At 42.8% G+C, this 21,236-nt stretch overlaps 1 protein-coding gene across 4 annotated transcripts in view; it reads left to right on the top strand.

The window, feature by feature from the left end:
• DDX42 (DEAD-box helicase 42) overlaps positions 1-21,236 on the top strand; it is a 126,425-nt gene that overhangs the window by 86,561 nt on the left and 18,628 nt on the right. For all 4 annotated transcript variants that reach the window (XM_078782113.1, XM_068123080.2, XM_068123083.2 and 1 more), the window contains 7 exons: positions 2,536-2,597; positions 3,114-3,150; positions 5,059-5,211; positions 9,695-9,799; positions 15,822-15,941; positions 17,036-17,212; positions 19,677-19,805. In XM_078782113.1, coding sequence (XP_078638239.1) covers positions 2,536-2,597; positions 3,114-3,150; positions 5,059-5,211; positions 9,695-9,799; positions 15,822-15,941; positions 17,036-17,212; positions 19,677-19,805 — 783 coding nt within the window. The remainder of the gene's footprint in view (positions 1-2,535; positions 2,598-3,113; positions 3,151-5,058; positions 5,212-9,694; positions 9,800-15,821; positions 15,942-17,035; positions 17,213-19,676; positions 19,806-21,236) is intronic.

The following is a 21,236-nucleotide window of genomic DNA, read 5'->3' as shown; positions in this document are numbered from 1 at the left end:
ATAAGAGATTGGGGTGGGCTAATGCTCGGGACAGGGGAGGTTCCAACACTATTCTCATCAAACTCTACCCCGGCTCGCTTCCATGCTCTTCAAAATCCTCCATCTGCTCCACCATTTAATTCACGTCCGCCATTACGTGCTGACAAAGCGGTTTTCCCTCGCATGCGTAATTTACCTCTGACAAAAAGAAAATTTAAATTTAGCAACTCGCTTGCGCTCTTCCCGATACCAATCAACTATAAAAAAAATTGACACCCCGGTACTATGATTACCTCCCCCTCGACGAGAGAAAGACAATCGTTAAAAATTTTGATTCCGAAAGCTGAGCGCAATTTCGCCCTCAGCGGGTGTCAAACTCGCAACCCTCGGACACCGACAATTAAACAAGACAGACGAGAAATTTAAATTCAACAAGTAAGAGGTTTAATAAAAATAAATGCCAGGGAACAAAGAAATGACGGCAAACTAATTCCTCATTGAGACGTCTCCACACGGACTCGTGAAACGGACACAGGAATAAATAAATGAAAATAATAAATGTTTGTGTTTGTACTCAGCTTTGAGCGGCCCACTGACCCTGTCGGCCCTCGAACAGGTCCTTGCGTGGGAAAACAGGCCTTGGCGCGAAGTTGCGTTCCCTGCCAGCCGCCACCGTGAAGCGAACAGGCCCTCGCTTCTTCCTCGTCCCACGCTCCACAAAGCACCGAGGTCTCTCCGGCGCACACCTCATGGCACACGGCCGTCACGAAGCCAGCACCACCGGAATCAGAGGAAAGTATGCGTCTGCCTTCACTCGCAGCCAGGAACAGAGCGAACGCGCGAATGCCACCGCCAAAAGAGAGACAAACCACGACCGCCCGCGATGCCAGCCACAAACCAAGAGAGTCAGAGTGCATGAGCTGCGACCGTCTGTTATGAAACTCAGCGTGAAGAGAGCACAAATGCGACTGCTCGATACGAATGTCCGACCCAAGAGAGAGAAAATGGCGGTCCTCAGCCTTTTTCTCCCTGTTGCTTGAACATCATATGATGACGTCCACGCGCGCTACAATCAAAGAGTCCCATCGTATCAGTCGATCGCCCCGACCAATCATTCTTTGGGGCGTGGCCTCCCGACCTCTCTTGCCGGCCCTTGTGATGACTTGGCTGGTGGCGTCAGTGGTGGTGTTCGAATGTCCACATCCGGTCACTTTATATAGTGTATTTAGTATAGGTGTGGAATGCATGGCTGGTGTAGTTGCATGTGTCATAAGGAACAAAGGGAAAACCACAAAGGCAATTTACATACAGGGAATTATTCCTTATACCCTACCTAATTAGCATAGCTCCACCCCTCGCATGGAGAATAATATACACTTACGCCGAACACATGCAGCTGACTTGGTTACATCGAGGTGTCTACACGGCATATGCAGCACACTACCCTATTCAATCCTACCTGGCCTAAAGTATTCCATTGCCTACCCCCCATAAACTCAACAATATTTATATTCCAAAGTACCAGGAAGTCGTCTTCTGTAAGCCCACAAAGTTCCTCGTCTTGTCTGTTGCTGTGAAACAGCTGAAGCAGCTCTGAGTCGACAAGTGTGGGATGTGTTCAGTTCCCAAGTTTCTTGTAGAGCACTCGCCAAATGGCTTAAGCACTCAAACAAGCACTCCATTTGAAACCATTTATAAGGAATATATGGCTTGGCAAGTGCTAGCTAGCTGCTTGGTAAATACACACACCCCTGGTCTGTCGTTATCACTCTCGCCCTCTTCTTCTCCAGAAATCAGCCCACGTTTTCGTCAATTTTCAGTTTTAATTCGGCTGTAAAACTTTTACGTTTTCTCTTATTTGTACTGACAGCAGACATACGCAGGGATTTGAAATGGTATGGATGATTTTGTGGAATGACATACGATTCAACAGGCTTCAGGGTATTTATACTGATAGATGAAACCAGAAACCATGCTGGTTTTTAACACATCGGTACAGTAACCTTTAATTATGGCAACAACCCTTTCTCAAGATATTCATTTTAATGTAATTTGGTTTTTTACCGAAGTTGTATTTGAAAAGAGCCGTTTGTGGGCCCTTGACAACAAAGCCGTGTCGGCTGCTAGAAATATGGAGATCGCGTATCTCCCTGTCATGTGGAGAGAAAAGCCAGGGTGTGTTCAGTTACCAATCAGCCAGCTAGCACTTGACATACCCGTGTGCGTCCTGAATACGTCCCTGGCATACCTGTGTGCAGATTATACGTGCCTGAAATTTTCCTAGATCACTTTTTTCCCCCCATGTGTGGGGTATTCGAGGGAGCGGATTACTTGCATGAAATACGGTATTCATTTTTTGGCATTTTGCATATTGTTTACTCCTAAAATAACACCTCTCAGATTGTCCAATGCATATTTCTGTAGTTTAAGGATGCGTCATCTTGGCCTCTTTTGGTACTCAGCTGATAGACTATATGCTTTGAATAAAAAAGTTTTAAAGCAAACGTCCCACTGGTATTTCATATGGTTCAAAGGTTGCTTGTTGTCTTGGTGCAGTCAGAGGCTCAGAAAGACATGAAATCTCTGGAGAGCAAGACCGGAAAGCAAGAAATTGAAAAGTGAGTTTCCCATTTGTTTTGTGAATCATTCATATAAGTATTACTTGATAATAAATATCGAAATTTGGGGGTGAAATGTAAGCACTCCTCTTCTACAGTTTATATGCAAATTAATGTGATATTTGCAACAGGTCATGTGATCCACTGGACGACTAGAGACTTGTTTTCGGGTATTGTTTTGTGACTATATAGATCCCCAAACTCATCCTCACTGCCTGTCAATTTGATGTCTCTGTATGATGCACCAGAGACGATCAACCTCCAAATCAACAGCTAGCTAAATCCATAGCATGCTCTGCTGGATTTTCATTCAGAGCAAGTTTAGTCATATTGTTTAAACCCATTTTCTTTGTTTTAACTATCTTTGTTCTTCCGGGGAGTGGGGTGCAGATAATGTATTCATTAGGTTTTGATTAAAGACAATTGCTTCTTGACTGGTGAGTGTTTGCTCGTGTTCATATGACGATTGTCAAATTCTATATGAAATTGGCAGATTTTTGCATTGTTGTTCAACAGGGGTGTTCGAGACGACATTGAAGAGGAGGATAATCAAGTGAGTTGATATTATTCCCAGGGCTTTTGCAATACCTTCACCTTGTCAGTAATTTTGCTTCCCTGTGAGCAAATATGATATTCAACACGACAAGGATACCAATTACATATACAGTGTCTGCATATTTCGGATAGCGTTTTGTTTTTCTGCATTTTATAGTAGATGTGGTCCATCCGTCGATAGGGTTGTACCGTCGTGGACCTGGCGGGATTAATACCGGTGCCTACAGTGAGGGAGTGACGGCAATCTCAAAATATGCCTAATTTACATGTGTGATAACCAAATATTCTCGAAGCTGTTGCCATCTCTGTTCGTGTACCACATTGCCGTGATAACTGTGCTTTCCCAAATAACCCGGCGGTGGTGGTGTGGCGACATAAACCTGATTGAAAAGGCCATAAACCTAGGTGCATGAAAATCCAATGCACAAATGAAGACTTAAGTGATACGCAAGGGCACTTAATGCATCATACAATACATTTGAAATATCTTGGTGTTCAGTAACTGTTTCTTTAACCCGTTCCTCTGAGTATTTTCCCATTTTGTGGTCTGCAAATACACTAAGCTCTTTATTCATAATAAAGGCTGAAATTACACGAGCAGTTTTACACTACAATTACAATTACACTAGCACCCTATGGGTGGTTATATAAAGTTAAACTGCAGTTAATTAAATGAAGAATTAATAATTATTTGTTTTAAAAATGATTGTATCTCATAAGCACAAACATGACACAGGCAATAACTACGTAATAAATAGACACAAATACAATCCCTATGCCCATTCCAGTGTATGAATGATCCACGCACCCAGAAATTGTAGGCCGAGGTGGCGATAGTGGCCATTTCTTGGCCATTGAGGTGGCCATTTCTAAAAACATTGCACATGTGGCAATATAAGGGTGTGTGGCCCTTGATCAGTAAGATTAATTATCTATAATAGAAAATAAAAGAACCACCTTTAGAGGCCATTTTTTTCCGCAGAGCGGGGGTTGGCCTTTTTTTTTCGGGCACCGTGGTCCCCTTTTTGAAGCATTGTTTTATGGCCGGATGCCCTTCCTGCCCCAACCCTGTTAGTCACCTCTTGCGACACACAGGGAATTACCAGTGAACTGGTACACAATTTGCCGACCTCGGAAAGATGACAGGCTGAGTCAACCCCCCTGGCGTTAATTCAGCGATTGACCGGGATTCAAACCCAGGATCCTAGGATCTCAAGCTGGATTAAGTATCTATAATACCGGTACTTAAGAATTTGAGTGATCCTCCAAGTATTTTGCAGAACAGAGGGGCAGATCTTGGACTGCGTAGGCTTATTTATTTCTGCTCCTCCGAATCCTGGTGAGGAGAGGGGCAAAATCAAACAAGCTGGCAAATGCAGATATACATACATACATATATGTATGTATATCAGGACATGCAGGACATGCCGCACACAGATATATGCAACCAACGATCAGATACAAGCAAAGCAATAACGTTTGATCTGTCTTTCATGTACCATCTGGCCAAGGAGAGAGAAACAAAGGCAGTAAGGCCTGTTACTGAGATATTTACGACCTCGTTCCAGAGTTGGTACAACGTTATCAGTGTCCAGCTGAATTCCAGCCGCTTGGAGAGAAAGAACTCCCTAAAGAAAGCAATTTTCACAAGGTTTTGACGGAAACCAGACATTTGTCCGAGGTCGCGCGAAGCCAAAGGGAGTTTACGCATAACTGATTACATTCACTCACGCGGTCTCAAAGCGCTGTGTAACAGATAATTTTATCATTAGCAAAGGTCACATCTAGGAATTACTACAAGTTACAAATCCCATAATGTAGATCCATTTCCCCACATATGTATTTATATATATCTCTGTCCGCTTGATATTCTTCGCCCATCTGCTCTTCTTCCACGTGCTTGCAGGAGGCCTATTTCCGTTACATGGAGGAGAACCCAAATGCTGGTGTATTGCTGCCAGAAGAAGAAGATGATGTTGAGTATGATAGTGATGGTAATCCCATCCCACCAGAGAAGAGCAAACTGATTGATCCACTCCCTCTTATTGACCACTCGGAGGTAAGAATTTGGAATTGTTGCTGCTTTAGCCAATAACTCATTTGTTTTCAAAGTTTGTGGTCACACGATCAAAATTCAACATCATGCCGTCTCATCTGAAGTGTGTGGTCGACTGTGGCCTGATATTTTGCTTCAACGTCCACATAATCAGATATTCATGTTTGGTTTAATGAATAAATATGGCTTCACTTAACACTTCATCGTTTTTTTTCAATAACCATCTTTAAACAAAGTTTTCAATGTTTTTTGGTTTCCTTGTTTGCTTGATTGGCCCCACCCCTCTTAAAACAGCAATGTGATTATTGCTGGTTGTAGTAATACTATACAACCAAAGATGGTGTGAGTGTGCTTGCAGTTCAAGCTATAAGGAAAATATGGATAGCCAAAGTAAAACTGACCAGAGGAAAGTTGCATGGTCCAACTCCTTCAAGCGTCATTTGCAGTGCCCATGTTGAAGATTATTCATAAGACACTAGCCTGTATTCCCAGTTTGGGATGAGCACATTGAAGCGATTGAAAGCCGACACGATTCCCACAAAGATTGGAAATAATTATATAATCGAATGGAAAAGCATAAAATGGACAGAACACTTCACATATCTCCAACATCCAATTGAAATGATGCAGTTGCATAGAATCAAAGTGCCACGGACAATTATTAGAGGGGATTAATTGCATTGCTCCTCATCGTAAGTTGATCCAGGTCATCTAGCACCAAATTCAGTAGCCAACAAAATAATTCCTTAGAGAATCTGTAACTCCGGACAAGTTTGATATTGCCATACCTCTCCAGAGGATTGCATCTATCCTCGAAGATTATCAATGCACACCGGTGAACTACCCTAGTCCTATCCTCTTCTGCCTCCTCTTGAGCTAATTCAAGCACTCCTAACACATCCACATTCACCATCCCCGGCATCCCATGTAAACTATCAATTCTAAGCTGTGCAATTCTTATACATCCTTTTACTATAGTTATTCTCTGCAGACGACTGTAATTGGAACTGTAACCACTTCAGTTACCGACAATCCTTCCTGTAGTACATAAACCACGATAGTGTAACCTATAGTTATTCTAAAGTTTAAAACTTAAACTGGCAGGAAGTATCTGAGAGTACAACTGCAGTTCTAACTGTCATTTTTACGGTGTAGCCCATAGAGAAAATGCCGTTCGGAACAGCGTTTGTCTGTCCGTTTGTATGTATTTATGTATTTATCCCTCACAAACGTCCACCAATCAGAGCTGGAAATCTGTTCACTTGACAGGGGACAGCAGCTAGCAGATCCTCCACTCAGCAGATCCAAGCCCGGCTATGCCATTGTTAGACTATTGGTCTTGTTGCGTAATGCTTGCTTCAAGGCATTACGCGCACTCGTAAACATACACTCACGATGGTTGGTTTTCGAAAAGTGTTTAATCCTAAATACAATCTGTAATGACGTCACTATTTTACTATTTTACCTCCTGGGTGAGTCAGAAAAAAGTATAACCTCCTTTTTAAACTAGAATCACAAAACAAAAGCAATACAATCTTCAAGAGTGAAGTTCTTACAGCTCCTAAATAATTTGTGTTGCTTCAAAAACACCATACTATTTGAATATTTAAGGCTAAATCATTAGGTATGTCACTGCAGACTAAGAAAAAGGTTGTACTTTCGACTCAACCGGTATGTATCCTTAAAATGAAGGTAAACATGCAGGTTCGTGTTTCTGCAATGTAAAACAATTGAACCAAGTATTGTATCAGCTACGCCAAATCCAAAACAGGCCTAAAAGATTTCTGCAAGAATATATCGACCAACGTAAAGGGGAAGGTCCAAAAGTGGCCATGGAACATAACAAAATTAAAGCTAATTTACCTCTTGTCCTAGTTATCATCCTAATCATCCTCTTCAGATTATTTGTTGTCTGTGACTGTGTTTGTTCATGTGAACGTGTTCCATGCCTATACACCACCCTCTTTTTTTTAAACTACTTCAGAAGCGAACGAGGCTGTGTTTATAAATCACAAGTTTGTGCATTTCACATTAACACCTGGAGCACATCAAAGAAATCCCACCTAACGTTTTGACCCGTTCATGTTTAGAACCCCGTCTCCACCCGTTCCTGTTTCCCTTTCCCTTATTTCACATAATTCATCGGACGTAATCCATAACTATGTGTGTAATGTATTGTGTTGTATTGTGTTGAGTTTTGTGTACCTGCCATTTTCATGGGCTTTTCCTCAAATTATACTTTAATTGAATAATCATTTCATTTTCAAATGTTAATTTTTCAAAGCTTTATGCTTAGAGGCACCTAATCATCATTTTGCACTTCATGTTAGCCATGTATCTTTTGACAGTTTGAATGACAGGTGGAGGCCAACCCCCCCAACCCTTATACCCTACCCTAACCCTCCTCCCCCTCCCAGCCTCCCACCCACCCCAACATTCCCATGCCCAAACCTCCCACCTCAAGCCTTCCCACCCCCATGTACCCTTATTACCACCAACCATTTCAGTAATCCTGGAGGTGCTTGTCATTCACTTAAAAAAGTTACCTGGGTTTCATTACAACCTAAAGGCCACAAAGGTCTACTCAAACACTGAAGCCATTGATTGATAAATTGTGCTTCAACATTACTGAACCTCCTCATTCTTCGTTTCCTCTGCAGCACATGTGTATTTTTATTTATTTAATTACTTGCTTATATTGTTATGCATCCCTGTTTCATTAGCTTCCTCCACGTTCCTGCTCTTCCACATTTCTTAAAAAACAGACCGAAAGTCGAACAGTGACGTATCCGTAGTACTCTACTCTCTGCAACATACAGTTGTCCGTGTGTAAAAACACATGACCGGTTTGACTGCTTTGACGACAGGTTTGACCGCTTCGACGGCATATTCCGCATGTACGGCATATAAATTAAAATGTCAGTTGGTGGAGTTGTATGCCGTTGTATAAAAAACAAACAAACCACCTTTAGAGGCCATTTTTCCCCGCAAAGCGGGGGTTGGCCTTTTTCGGGAACCGTGGTTGTTGTTGTTTTTTGGTCCCCTTTTTGAAGCAATGTTTTACGGCCGGATGCCCTTCCTGACACCAACCCTTTTTGCCACCTTTAACGACAAACAGGGAATTACCAGTGAACTGGTACTCAATTAGCCGACCTCGGAAGGATGACAGGCTGAGTCAACCCCCCTGGCGTTAATTCAGCGATCGACCGGGATTCGAACCCAGGATCCAAGGATCCTAAGCTGGCACCCTAGCCGCTAGCCCAACACCAGGGTTGTATGCCGTAATGATATCAGAGACGTAATGACGTAGCGTGCGGACGGACACAAAACTGCTCCTGCTTTCATATATAGAAGATGATGTATTTTAACCTCCAGTAACTTTGCAGTCACTACGAAGGGATTAGTGTTATGATTAGATGTACTATAATATTAATGTTACGCTATCATTATTACAAAAATGATATTACTATCAAAAACCGAGGCTAATTCCTTGCTTCCGCGGTTATTAGTACCGTACGCCGCTTATCATTGATTCATCAACCATACACCGCTTCAATCTAGAAACTTTGCAATAACAGCAAATGGATTGCAGTGTTACAATTATATTTACTATATTATTAGTATTAACGCTATTATTATTTTTATTATTACGAAAACAATACTACTGTATTAAGAAACCTTGGCTAATTTGTCCAAAGCGGCCTGAAGGTGAGGCATGAAGGCATGAAGCCTAAGGCCTATACATACTGTGTCGTTGGAAGATCCGTAACCTCTATGCTTTTGATATTCGATGATCATTTTAACAATCGGTTTGTTTGTGTTTCACACTGAATGAAAAACGTAAAGGTAGACCATGGCGGTTGTGATATATGACAGGTTCGACGATATGTTCGGTCTGAATGGCATATAAATCAAAATGGCAGAGTGTGGAGTCAGCCGTTGTATGCCGTAATCACATCAGACGTAGTCACATCGCCCTGTCATGTGACCAGATCCTCAGCTTTGATTGGTATACGTTTGAGGGGACATACACACATACATACATACATACATAGGGACAGACAAACACTGTTCTCGACGCCGTAAAAAAAATTATTGGGAAGGGGGAGGGGAGGGTTGGTCAAATATCAACCAACAAATGGTCGATATTAGAATTGAGAGAACGCCTCCTTCCCCACCCCTGCCCCCCCCCCCCCCCACATCCCCTCCCAACCTCCCCATCTGCTAAACTAGGTTTTTAGTTCCGAGTTCATGTGGTATGTCAATTAAAAAAAAAAAAAAATCTGTATTTTGGAATGATTTTTGTTATTTAATTTGTGTTTTAATTTTATTTTGTGCTTCATGGATTTTTTTGATTGTCTTTATTTCTTGTTTTTCTAAAAATCCCCACAAATGTGTTTCATTGTTCAATTACATTTGTTTATTTTTGAATTTTAAAGATTTTCACATTCTGTGCTTAAACGGTTGCTTTGTTGTGTTCACGCAGATCGAATACCCTCCTTTTGATAAGAATTTCTATGAAGAACATGAAGATGTTTCCTCCATGTCAGCTTCCCAAGCACAGGAGCTACGAGGGAAACTAAATCTGAGGGTAAATTAATTCTCTAAAGTGACATTCACTTAAACAAGCAAATCTTCTTCTTCTCCTCCTCCTTTCCCTTTATAAGGGGTGACGTCCAATGGCCCCCAAGCTTCTGCCCTGCATTGACCACTATACTCCTCCACCTCACTCTGTCCACAGCCAACTCTCTCTGCTCTCCAACCACCCCACCTTATTGATATCCCTCCTCAAACAATCTTCTTATCTCAACCACAATCTACCTCTTTTCCTCCTACATTGCTCCCTAAGCCTATCCACTCTCTTTGACACTCTCTCTTCCCACATCCTCACCAAGTGTCCAGCCCATTTCACCAATCTCCCCCATCAAGCTCATCTGGACACCATTCTCCTCCCTTAGTTCATCCATTTTCCTTCTATTCACCCTCTTCACTCCCGCAATCCTCCTGACCCAGTTCTCGCACATCTGCAACCTCTGTTGTTGTCTCTCTGTCAGCGCCACCGTCTCTGGACCATAAAGGTGGGTGGCATTACACACGACATCAGAACCTTCCTTTCAATCTCCTTGATATCTTTCTTTCTGCCATTACTCCCTCCACCCTCCTCCATGCGTTCACACCCAACTGAATCCTCCACCGCTCCCTCTGCCTCGGATTTACCATCCCCAGTCACTATTCCCCCTCCCCCACCCCCTGTCAGAAACTCAAACCTATTTCCCTGTCTGATCTCCTTCCCCACGAGCCTGATATTAATTTATTTTCTCTGTTGCCTGACCCACGTCATCTCAATATTTTCCATGCTCATCTTCAGCCCATGTTTCTCAAATGCCTCCTTCCAAATGTCAGTATCAACTCCAGTACTTCGTGCATCTCCCGCCCACTCTCCACCACAACAGTCAGATTGTACGCATACAACATCCACCCCAGAATACCCCTTCATCTTTACCTTTCTGCTTTCAAGCTCCATCACTCTGATGAACATGAGTGAGCTGAGAGCACTTCCCTGCCTCAAACTGATGTTCACACTGAACTCCTCAGACATCCTCAGACCAACCAAAACTCTTCCCTTTGTTCCCTTGCACATCGCTCTCACCAACCTAACTTATGCTTCTTCTGGTACTCATATCCATCTCGGTGTAACCATCACCATCTCTCACAGGGCAGTGTCGTAGGCCTTCTCCAGGTCCACAAATCCCAATGCCATTTCACCTTGCACCTCCAACCTCTTCTGCACCAGCTATCTCAGCGTGAACATCCCATCTGTCAGTCTGCTATCCTTTCTAAACTCCTGCTGTGCTTCTCCGATGTCCATCTCCACACTCTTTCTTATCCTCTTGTCCAGAATCCTCTCCAGTCCTTTCATGACATGACTTGGTGGCGTAATGCCCCTGTACTTCTCTTCTCCAGATCAAGAACATCAACCTTCCCCTTCCATGTCGGCACAATTAACCCTGTCCTCCATTCCCCCGTGAATTGACCCTTCTCTCATACACACATACATCCAACAGCCTCTTCCTCCAACTGACTCCGACCTCTCCCGCTCCAATTATCATCTCTGTACACACCTTATCAATGCCTGGCGCTCTTCCATTCTTCAGCCCCTTCAATTCCACCCACACTTCCTCTTCCGTGATCTCCACCAACTCTACTTTCCCCTCTACATAACATGGCAGCTCCAGCTCACTGATGCTTCCTTTCCGGTTCAACAGCTCTTTGAAATATCATTCCCACACCCTCAATACTGCCCCCTCTCTGTCACTATCCTCCCGCCACCATCTTTAATCACCACCCCTCAGCCCCTTTAAAAGCTCCCGCAATGTATGGCATCACCTCCAGCTCAACCATTCCAATCATCCTCCCCAGTGCATTCCTGAATGCCTTCGCCCCAATCCTTCCCGTTTGTGGCCCATATACCGACATAACACATACCATTTGCCTCTGTATCACCACCCAAGTAATACCTATTCATCCCTCCCATCTTTCTACTCTGACCACCTGCTTCCTGATCTCTTCCAATACTATTATTCCCACAGCATTAATCCTTCTATTCCCACCCGCATACAACAGCTTGTATACAAATATAAATATGTACATACTAGTATGTTGAAATGGAATTTCTGGTTTTCGTTGCAGTCTGCAAAAGTCACAGAACTGCCCAATGCATAAACCAGTATCAATGGTCTGCGTTGGCTCCAGTGTTGTGCTAACAGCAGCATGAATCAGCCTTTTTTGAACCGTTTTTGTTTTTTGGCAACAAAAAGGAAACCTATCTTCCTTGGGAAGGAAACCTATCTACAGATGTTTCTGGGACTCTGACTGTCTTCAGCATGGAGTGGACTTCTCCAAGTTTTGAGCCAGCAAACTGTTCAATAAGAGATTGTATTGAATATTACCTCAACTGGATTGGTGACCATGAATCCATTTAGTAGGTGACACTGATTTTAGCAGTGGGCTGTTGAGTCTTCCACAGACTGCAACTTACCAGAAGTTTCACTTACCATGGGTTTTGTGTGCACGCTTGTATTTTATTACTTGCGAAAATCGAAGATTTTCCAAGTATATTGGTTGGTCTTGTGCGTTATTCTGTCTGTCTGTCTGTATGTCAGTCGCCCACAGGTCACAATTTTCAACCGATCTTCACCGAACTTCTCCAAATGGTAGAGTTGGTCATAAGCAAGAAGCCTATTGTTTTTGTGGTCAAAAGGTCAATAGGCCAAAGGTCACCAACTTTGTCAAATTTCTAAAATCCTCAATTTTCATCTGATTAACTTGAAATTTGAAGAGGATTTGCATATCTGGTCACTGAATTCAACCACCAACTATTGTTGAGGTCAGCATAGGCCAAAAGGTCAACATAGACCACATTTCTAAAATCCTCAATTTTCATCTGATTGACTTGAAATTTTAAGAGGATTTGCATATCTGGTCATTGAATTCAATCACTAATTATATTTTAGGTCAACATCAGCCAAATTTCTAAAATCCTCAATTTTCATCCGATTGACTTGAAATTTTAAGAGGATTTGCATATATGGACACTGAATTCAACCACCAACTATTTTTAGGGTCAACATAGGCCAAAGGGTCAACATAGGCCAAAGGGTCAACATAGGCCAAAAGGTCAACATCGGCCAAATTTCTAAAATCCTCAATTTTCATCCAATTAACTTGAAATTTGAAGAGGATTTGCATATCTGGACACTGAATTCAATCACCGAGTATTTTGAGGTCGACATCGGCCAAAAGGTCAACATGGCCAAATTTCGAAAATCCTCAATTTTCATCCAATTGACTTGAAATTCTAAGAGGATTTGATGGATTCCATGACCTTGCTGATGATTGGAAGTAAGCTGATCAGTCTGTCGTTGAGGGGATCAGTTTTTGCACCTTTTATATGTAGTGTAATGATGTTGGCTGATTTCCAAGTACATGGAATATGACCTAGCGCAAATGACAGGGTGAAAAGGGCAGAGAGAGAAGATGTGCAAGACAGTAGAGCAAATTTTTAGGACACGTGAGCTGATGCCTTCCGGTCCAGTAGCAGAGTCAGAGTCGTGTGTTGACAGAACCTTCTCCACCTTCTCAGGTACAAAAGGCAGAGAACAGGAGCAGTTGGGTATGACAGGGAAGGATGGGTACCAAGAGTGAGGGTTGGGGACACAATATTTAGAAGCAAACAGAATTGAGGCATTCGGCCTTCTCACGAGCGGGGTCGGCTGGGGTGCTATTTGAATAGAGGGAAGGGAGGAAAGGGGAACATGCACTTAACAGACTTGACTGGACTTAACAAGGTGCCACCAGGTTTTGGAGGAGGGAGTTTGAAGGTTCATTCTTGATGTTAGACAGATGTTGTTTACTGGCTCTTCTGAGAGTGGACACACACTTGTCGTGGACTTTTTGGAAAGCACTGTGATTACCTTCGGTTGGGTTTGCCTTTGAGGAAGTTAACGCAAGTCGTTTCAGAGCAACTGCCTTACCACATTATTCAGTGTACCATGAATGGGAAGAACGGGAGGATAAATGAAGATGAGATGGGATTAATCTGTGCATGAGAGAGAGCAGGATTCTGTGGAAGAATTCCCAGGCTGAGTTAACATCAGGGGCAGCAGATATGGGGGACCAGTCCTTAAGAGAGATGGCTGCTTGCAGTCCCTGCCAATCTGCTTGAGTGAACTGCCAGACTCACCAGCGTTGAGACATCTCTCTGAGAATAGCCAGAGAGGTGTTGATTCTCACAGGCATATGATCATTCGCGATTTCATCAATTTTCCTCACCACAGTGCGGTGCGAGAGTCTCATTTTCTCCACATCACTACACTTACCTGGGCAGAGTATTTTCATAAGGTCTGTACTGTCTGTTTGTCTTCTCCCCATTTGGGACCTTCTCCCCCATGGTCCTCCCTATGTGTAGCTGTACATATTTAGACAGCGAGTCAAACTCCATTCCAAAATGACATGGGAGTCAGGGAATAGCATCCTAGCTCCAGTGTTTTATTGAAGTCACACAGGCATGAAGTCGATGAATAAGGAGTGAAAAGGCAATGCTTTCGATAGCGTAACAACAAGGATTGCAAGAGATCAACATGGATGCATCGGATGGCAGGCGCACTGAGAAATGTGCTCGAGTGGTTACATCACTTCCTTTTCCTGTTCTCGATTAACACGAATGGTCATCAGGGGACTATATAATTAACAAAGTGCAAAAAATATATTTATAAAGGGCAGAATAACACCAGTGATAAAATCCTTCACAAGCTTACCATTGGAGTATGGTTTTGAAAATTTTGCGTTTGTGCCTCTTCCTCCAACGTAACTTTCTCAGACAATATTGTCAGTCGTTCTTCATGTTCTTGAACAGCATCTGCTGCCCAAAAAACGTCTTCAATTCCTGTACCTTGTATTTCCGTGTTTGGGCCAAAAATTTGTTGTAGTTAGCGTTCTTTGAGTCGTCATGTCTTTAGAGATTGTACTCCTTGAAACACATGATGCTCTCCAAGCATATGAAACACAGGAATGAAGCTTTCCGTTCGACGAAGAAGTACTGTTCCATCCATTTTACTTGGGACACTCGACCTTCGCGTGTATCTTCCTAACCTTACTTGATGTCACCATGATCAGATGTAGTAGCTTCATAATGATTGCAGGCTTGTGTTGGCTGAATGAGTGATGCCGTTTGACTGACAGCATGAGGAGATGGCGTGACACACTGTTCCTGATTCGGTATGATCACCACAGGGTGATGAGAGGACAGGGCCACACTAAATTGCTTGATCGATTAATATAATTTTAAAATCGCTCTGCAGGCTGCACAGAAGCACATCGTTGGGGTCGGGGGTAAAGGAGGGATGAGTTGCCCATGCTTACTCTAGACGTGTGTTTGTTGGTGGTGGGCAGGAGGTGGGGGGAAGTCAGGGAGGCTAGCGGTTTGAACCCCAGCTTCGTCCTATCAAAGACTAAAAATGGTACCTGATCCTTCCTTGCTTGATGTTTAGTATTTATAAGCTAGAGCATGGTCGAACCACCATTAGTTTGTAATACTTGTGCAGGCTTTGATGGGCTTCATGGCCGCCTGCATTCAAGCTTCTTGTGTAACCTTGACACCCCTTTTTATCATCAACTTGCATGTCATATTTCATCTGCAGGCAATGTCTTTCATGCCTTTATAAATAGGCCATCATGTGCTGGTATCCAGATCAAATTCCTGACCTAGTATAGAGTAGCGTCGTATTAGCTATCCCAAGTTATGATTCAGCCAGTGGAGATATTGTGGAGGATTTGAGAGTACAATCTTTGTTAATTATGTATTTCTGTTTAAATTTCGTTTATTAATGGAAGTTTTTTTTTGCATTTTCCAATAATTGTTAACATTGTGTAATTTCCGTTAATGGTTTCTTTTCTGTCATTGGAATTCTAAGAGATCAGTTGTAAAAAAATAAAATGGATGCCAAAGCATCAGGATTTATGGGGGGTGCCTTGCGATGCCTGTGATCTTTACCTTGTTGTTGTTGTTGGTATTATTATTTTTATTGTTATTATTTTATTGTTATTTCGGACAGGTTTCTGGTGCAGCCCCACCCAAGCCATGCTCCAGCTTCGGGCACTTTGGGTTGGATGAGCAGTTGATGCACCAAATTCGCAAGTCTGAGTTTACACAACCGACACCAATCCAGTGCCAGGTACCTGTCAACATTTTATGTGCCATTCCAGTATTTGGTAACTTTTTCTGGCCTCATAAAGGACTGAGTGCTGCTAAGCATCTCGGGCTGAAGCTTCAACCGAGTGTTGCATTGGCGTTGCCTCACAATTGAGCACATCTCGCACAATTGAGCACAGCTCGCACAATTTGCTTGCAAAATAAGTTTTCACCTGAGTGTCACCATTTATTAGAAAATGCTCCACTCGCTGAGCGAATCATTTGCGAGTTATCACAAGCTGTTGATGTCACATCCATTTCCCAAAATATACACGAAACCTTTTTGCACAATGGATGCTCCTTTGATCCTGGGTGAGTCTACTGGATCTTTAGAGTTTGGACCACAACGTTCCACCAGGATAAGTGCTCTCAACTGGGAACAAACAAAAATGAAAGTAGCATTGTGTGTGGATTGAGAAATGCTCACATTTTTCTTGCATGAAGAGCCGTTGCTTTGTTACCCTGCGATCGCGAAGTGAAAAATAGGGTTAGGCACTCAGTTGCTTACGTGTGGCTTATGTGCGTGTCTGCATTTGTAAAATTCATTTTCTCGGCAACCGTTGGTCCCATTGACAAGAAATCCATAGGAGCACCTCTGCCTGTAGAATTATTTTGTTCATAATTATGACGTCATAGGTCACGTGATACAGGCACCATCTTGGAAAACCCGAAAAACGTGCACCTCTATCTCAGGAACCGCTTCATGGAAAAAAATTAAACGTGGCTCATTGTAAAGAATTCTGCATAGGGAAAAAGTGCTGTTAACGATGACGTCATTGGTTCTTTCATTATGCCATCATAATTCGACAGGGACAATGCTTAGTCTGATCAGTTTGAAAGTTATTGAGCGAGATCTAGACAACAATTATATTGGAGAAAATAAATTGATGATGTCATCGCTCACGTGGTCTGGCGACCATATTGGATCAAAGAAAAAAAACTTTCAAAAACAGAAGAGTTGGCTCGCACGAACTTGACTGTGCAGGCTAAGTATTCTATGAATACCATCTAGTTCATTTTGTTATCGATGGAGATTATCGTAACTGAAATTGACCCGTCTTTGTCTGACTTATGCAGGGTGTGCCCACAGCCTTAAGTGGCAGGGACATGATCGGCATTGCAAAGACTGGCAGCGGCAAGACTGCATCCTTCATCTGGCCCATGCTGGTTCACATAATGGCTCAACCAGAGCTAAAACTGGGGGATGGCCCCATTGGCCTGATCTGTGTTCCAACCAGGGAACTTTGCCAGCAGGTAAACGTTGCAGGTTGACCTGATGGATATCTGTTGGTATTTACACATTTCAGTTTTTCAGCCTGTATTGTTGCACAACGACTAGATTGATACAACCTGGTATAGACAGACTATGCTACAACCAGTGAAGAAGACAGGACTTTTTGCATTCGACAGGATGTAACTATGAGTGGGATAGAAAACTTTATGATTATGAAAGGTGGAGACAAAATAGAAGCAAGACAGTTCTTCTGCTTCTCTTTTTTTTGCAAGAGTGGGCAATGATCAAACCAAAGTGCATTGTTGGACATTGAAACAAGGGAAGGTTAGAACAGAAACAAGGGAAGGATTTCTTTTTATTTATTTATTTTTACACAGAGTTATTGATGCATGGTATGCTTTTCCGGGGAAGGCGGTAGCATCAGGGACAGTTGTTTGCTTTAAACTGGAGTTGGATAATTATTTTGACAAATTTGGCACAGGTGAGTAAAAATATATTGACAGGAATGGTATTTAGTGTCAGATTTACCAGGTGTGACTGAGTTTTGATGTGAGTAAATTGGAGATGTCTGCTTGTTTAGCAGGTGTATTGTGGCAAGTGGAAATGTCCAGTTCGTTTTACATTTGTCTCATTTAGGTTTAAAAGGGCACATGGATAATGTGTCCCTGGGTTGTTGGGAATGTGGAAGTTGGCACGTGCTCGATGGTCTGAGGGGCCTCCTCCTGTGTCTGAGTTTCCATGTGTATGCTGTGCTTGTTTCATCGGGTGCATGATTTTACTTACAGTGCATTCAGAAAGTATGCAGACCCCTTCACTTTTTTCACATTTTGTTATGTTGCAGCCTCATGCTGAAATCGTTTAAATTCATTTTTTTCCCTCATCAATCTACACTCAATACCCCATAATGACAAAGAGAAAACAGGATTTTAGAAAGTTTTGCAAATTTATTAAAAAGAAAAAACTGAAATATCACATTTACTGAAATATCACAAGTATTCAGACCCTTTGCTATGACTCTTCAAATTTAGCTCAGGTGCCTCCCATTTCTATTGATCATCTTTGAGATGTTTCTACACCTTGATTGGAGTCCACCTGTGGTAAATTAAATTGATTGGACATGATTTGGAAAGGCACACACCTGTCTATATAAGGTCTCACAGCTGGCAATGCATATCAGAGCAAAAACCAAGCCATGAGGTCGAAGGAACTGCCTGCAGAGCTCAGAGACAGGATTGTGTCGAGGCACAGATCTGGGGAAGCCTACAAGAAAAAATTCTGCTGCATTGAAGGTTCCCAAGAGCACCAGTGGCCTCCATAATTCTTAAATGGAAGAAGTTTGGAACAACCAGGACTCTTCCTAGAGCTCGCCGCCCGGCCAAACGGAGCAATCGGGGGAGAAGGGCCTTGGTAATAGAGGTGAACAAGAACCCGATGGTCACTCTGGCTGAGCTCCAGAGATCCTGTGTTGAGATGGGGGAAACTTCCAGAAGGACAACCATCACTGCAACACTCCACCAATCTGGGCTTTATGGCAGAGTGGCCAGACGGAAGCCTCTCCTCGGTGAAAGACGCATGAAAGCCCACTTGAAGTTTGCAAAAAAGCACCTAAAGGACACTCAGACTGTGAGAAACAAGATTCTGTAGTCTTTCATGTGTCTTTCACTGAGGAGAGGCTCCTTCTGGCCACTCTGCCATAATGTTCAGATCGGTGGAGTGTTGCAGTGATGGTTGTCCTTCTGGAAGTTTCTCCCATCTCCACACAGGATCTCTGGAGCTCAGTCAGAGTGACCATCAGGTTCTTGGTCACCTCTATTGCCAAGGCCCTTCTCCCCCGATTGCTCAGTTTGGCCGGGCGGCTAGCTCTAGGAAGAGTCCTGGTTGTTCCAAACTTCTTCCATTTAAGAATTATGGAGGCCACTGTGCTCTTGGGAACGTTCAATGCAGCAGAGATTTTTTTGTAGGCTTCCCCAGATCTGTGCCTCGACGCAATCCTGTCTCTGAGCTCTGCAGGCAATTCCGTCGACCTGATGGCTTGGTTTTTGCTTTGATATGCATTGTCAGCTGTGAGACCTTATATAGACAGGTGTGTGCCTTTCCAAATCATGTCCAATCAATTGAATTTAGCACAGGTGGACTCCAATCAAGGTATAGAAACATCTCAAAGATGAACAAGAGAAATGGGAGGTACCTGAGCTAAATTTCAAGTGTCATAGCAAAGGGTATGAATACTTATGTAAATGTGATATTTCAGTTTTTTCTTTTCAATAAATTTGCAAAACTTTCTAAAATCCTGTTTTCTCTTTGTCATTATGGGGTATTGAGTGTGGATTGATGAGGGAAAAAATGAATTTAAACGATTTCAACATAAGGCTGCAACATAACAACATGTGAAAAAAGTGAAGGGGTCTGAATACTTTCTGAATGCACTGTATTGTGCTTTCTGCGTAATTCAATGGCATTGTTTAATATGCCTTTTGTGAACAGATCCATGGCGAGTGCAAACGCTTCGGCAAGGCGTACAATCTGCATTCTGTTGCTGTTTATGGCGGAGGCAGCATGTGGGAGCAAGCAAAGGCCTTGCAAGAGGGAGCAGAAATCGTCGTGTGCACACCGGTATACATTTCATGTCCTCCTTTTACTGAGAGTAGAGTAGATCTTACAACAGTTGCTTGATGGGTTGTTTTTGTGTTAGTTACCTTGTTTTTTTGTATTAAACATTTTGTCCTGATGACACCTTTAGCAGAAACATCACTTTCTAGGACTGGTGTTAATGTGAGCTGTGTGAAAATCCATGTGACCAGTGCACTGACCTCTTTTGGATGGTGGTCCATAAAAATGCCTTGTGGGGATGTGTCCCAAGACAGCTTGTTCTCAGCCATCCTGTTAATATTGTTATGTTTGTAGGGGGGTAGGCAATGATTACCTTAGTTCAGGTAGAATTGCATAGGTAGTGTGCTCCTACTGTCATGAAGAAGAAGAAACCCCATGTATCATAAGTAGGGATCGTATGTCGTGGAAGAGTGTATCTTTGTTCCCATCATGAGGGGTGTGGTTATATTTATTAGTCCCCTACCGGTGTACACCGGAGGGGACTGTAGGTTTGCACGCCGTCCCTCCGTCTGTCAGTCCGTCACGCAAAGAACAGTTTTCCTGACTTTTTTTCTAAACGCTTAAAGCTAATGATTTCAAACTTGGCACATGGTTTCCTCATGATAAGTTACAGGTCACGTTCGAACTTCACGACGTTTCGATCATTTTTAACAAAGTTATGGCACTTTGAACTTTGGTAATTCTGATAATTCTGATGATCCTTAACTCAGTGCCATTTTAAATTTTAATTTCCTTTAAAAACCAATTTCTCTGCAATAATAGGACCGATTGAGATAGAATTTTCACCATATGATGGACTCGGTCTGTAGAATATTTTAATGGTAATTATGACGTCACAGGTCGCGTGGTTCGGTCGCCATATTGTTTTTCGTGAAAACACGAAAACCCCTTTTTCTCTGCAACGGCTGAACAGATCGAGGCCAAACTTTGCAGGCAGAATCGCATGCCCATGACGAACAAAAAAGTCAGTGAGCATGACGTCATGCGTCACATGGTTTCAGAGTTATGACGTTTTTATGCATGAACCTTTAAAGCCGAGCTCCTCCCTCATTTTTGATCCAATCGAGGGGAAACTTCACAGATCTGTTCAGCACTAAAATGTCCTTTTGGAATTTGCGATAGGGCACGTGGTTTGGCAGATATCGTTAATTAAACGAAAATATTTTTTAAAAATGGATATCTCTTGTTTATTCTCGAGTTCTCCTCAAGCCGCACTGCACGTCCTCAGCCTCGTCTCGCGAACGTCAACAGCGCGACACAGCGCGCGCTTTCCGGAGGGGCGGAGCCAAGCCGAGCAACATATATATATATACACATCGATCATTGATCGTGAACCGAAAAATATAATAAATTACTGATGGTTTCAGAGTTATGACGTTTTTAAGCATGAACCTTTAAAACCGAGCCCCTCCCTCATTTTTGATCCAATCGAGG

Source organism: Myxine glutinosa, chromosome 7, assembly GCF_964187855.1.
Source record: "Myxine glutinosa chromosome 7, kmMyxGlut1.1, whole genome shotgun sequence".
Lineage (NCBI taxonomy): Eukaryota > Metazoa > Chordata > Myxini > Myxiniformes > Myxinidae > Myxine > Myxine glutinosa.
This window is presented reverse-complemented; position numbering and strand designations above follow the sequence as displayed.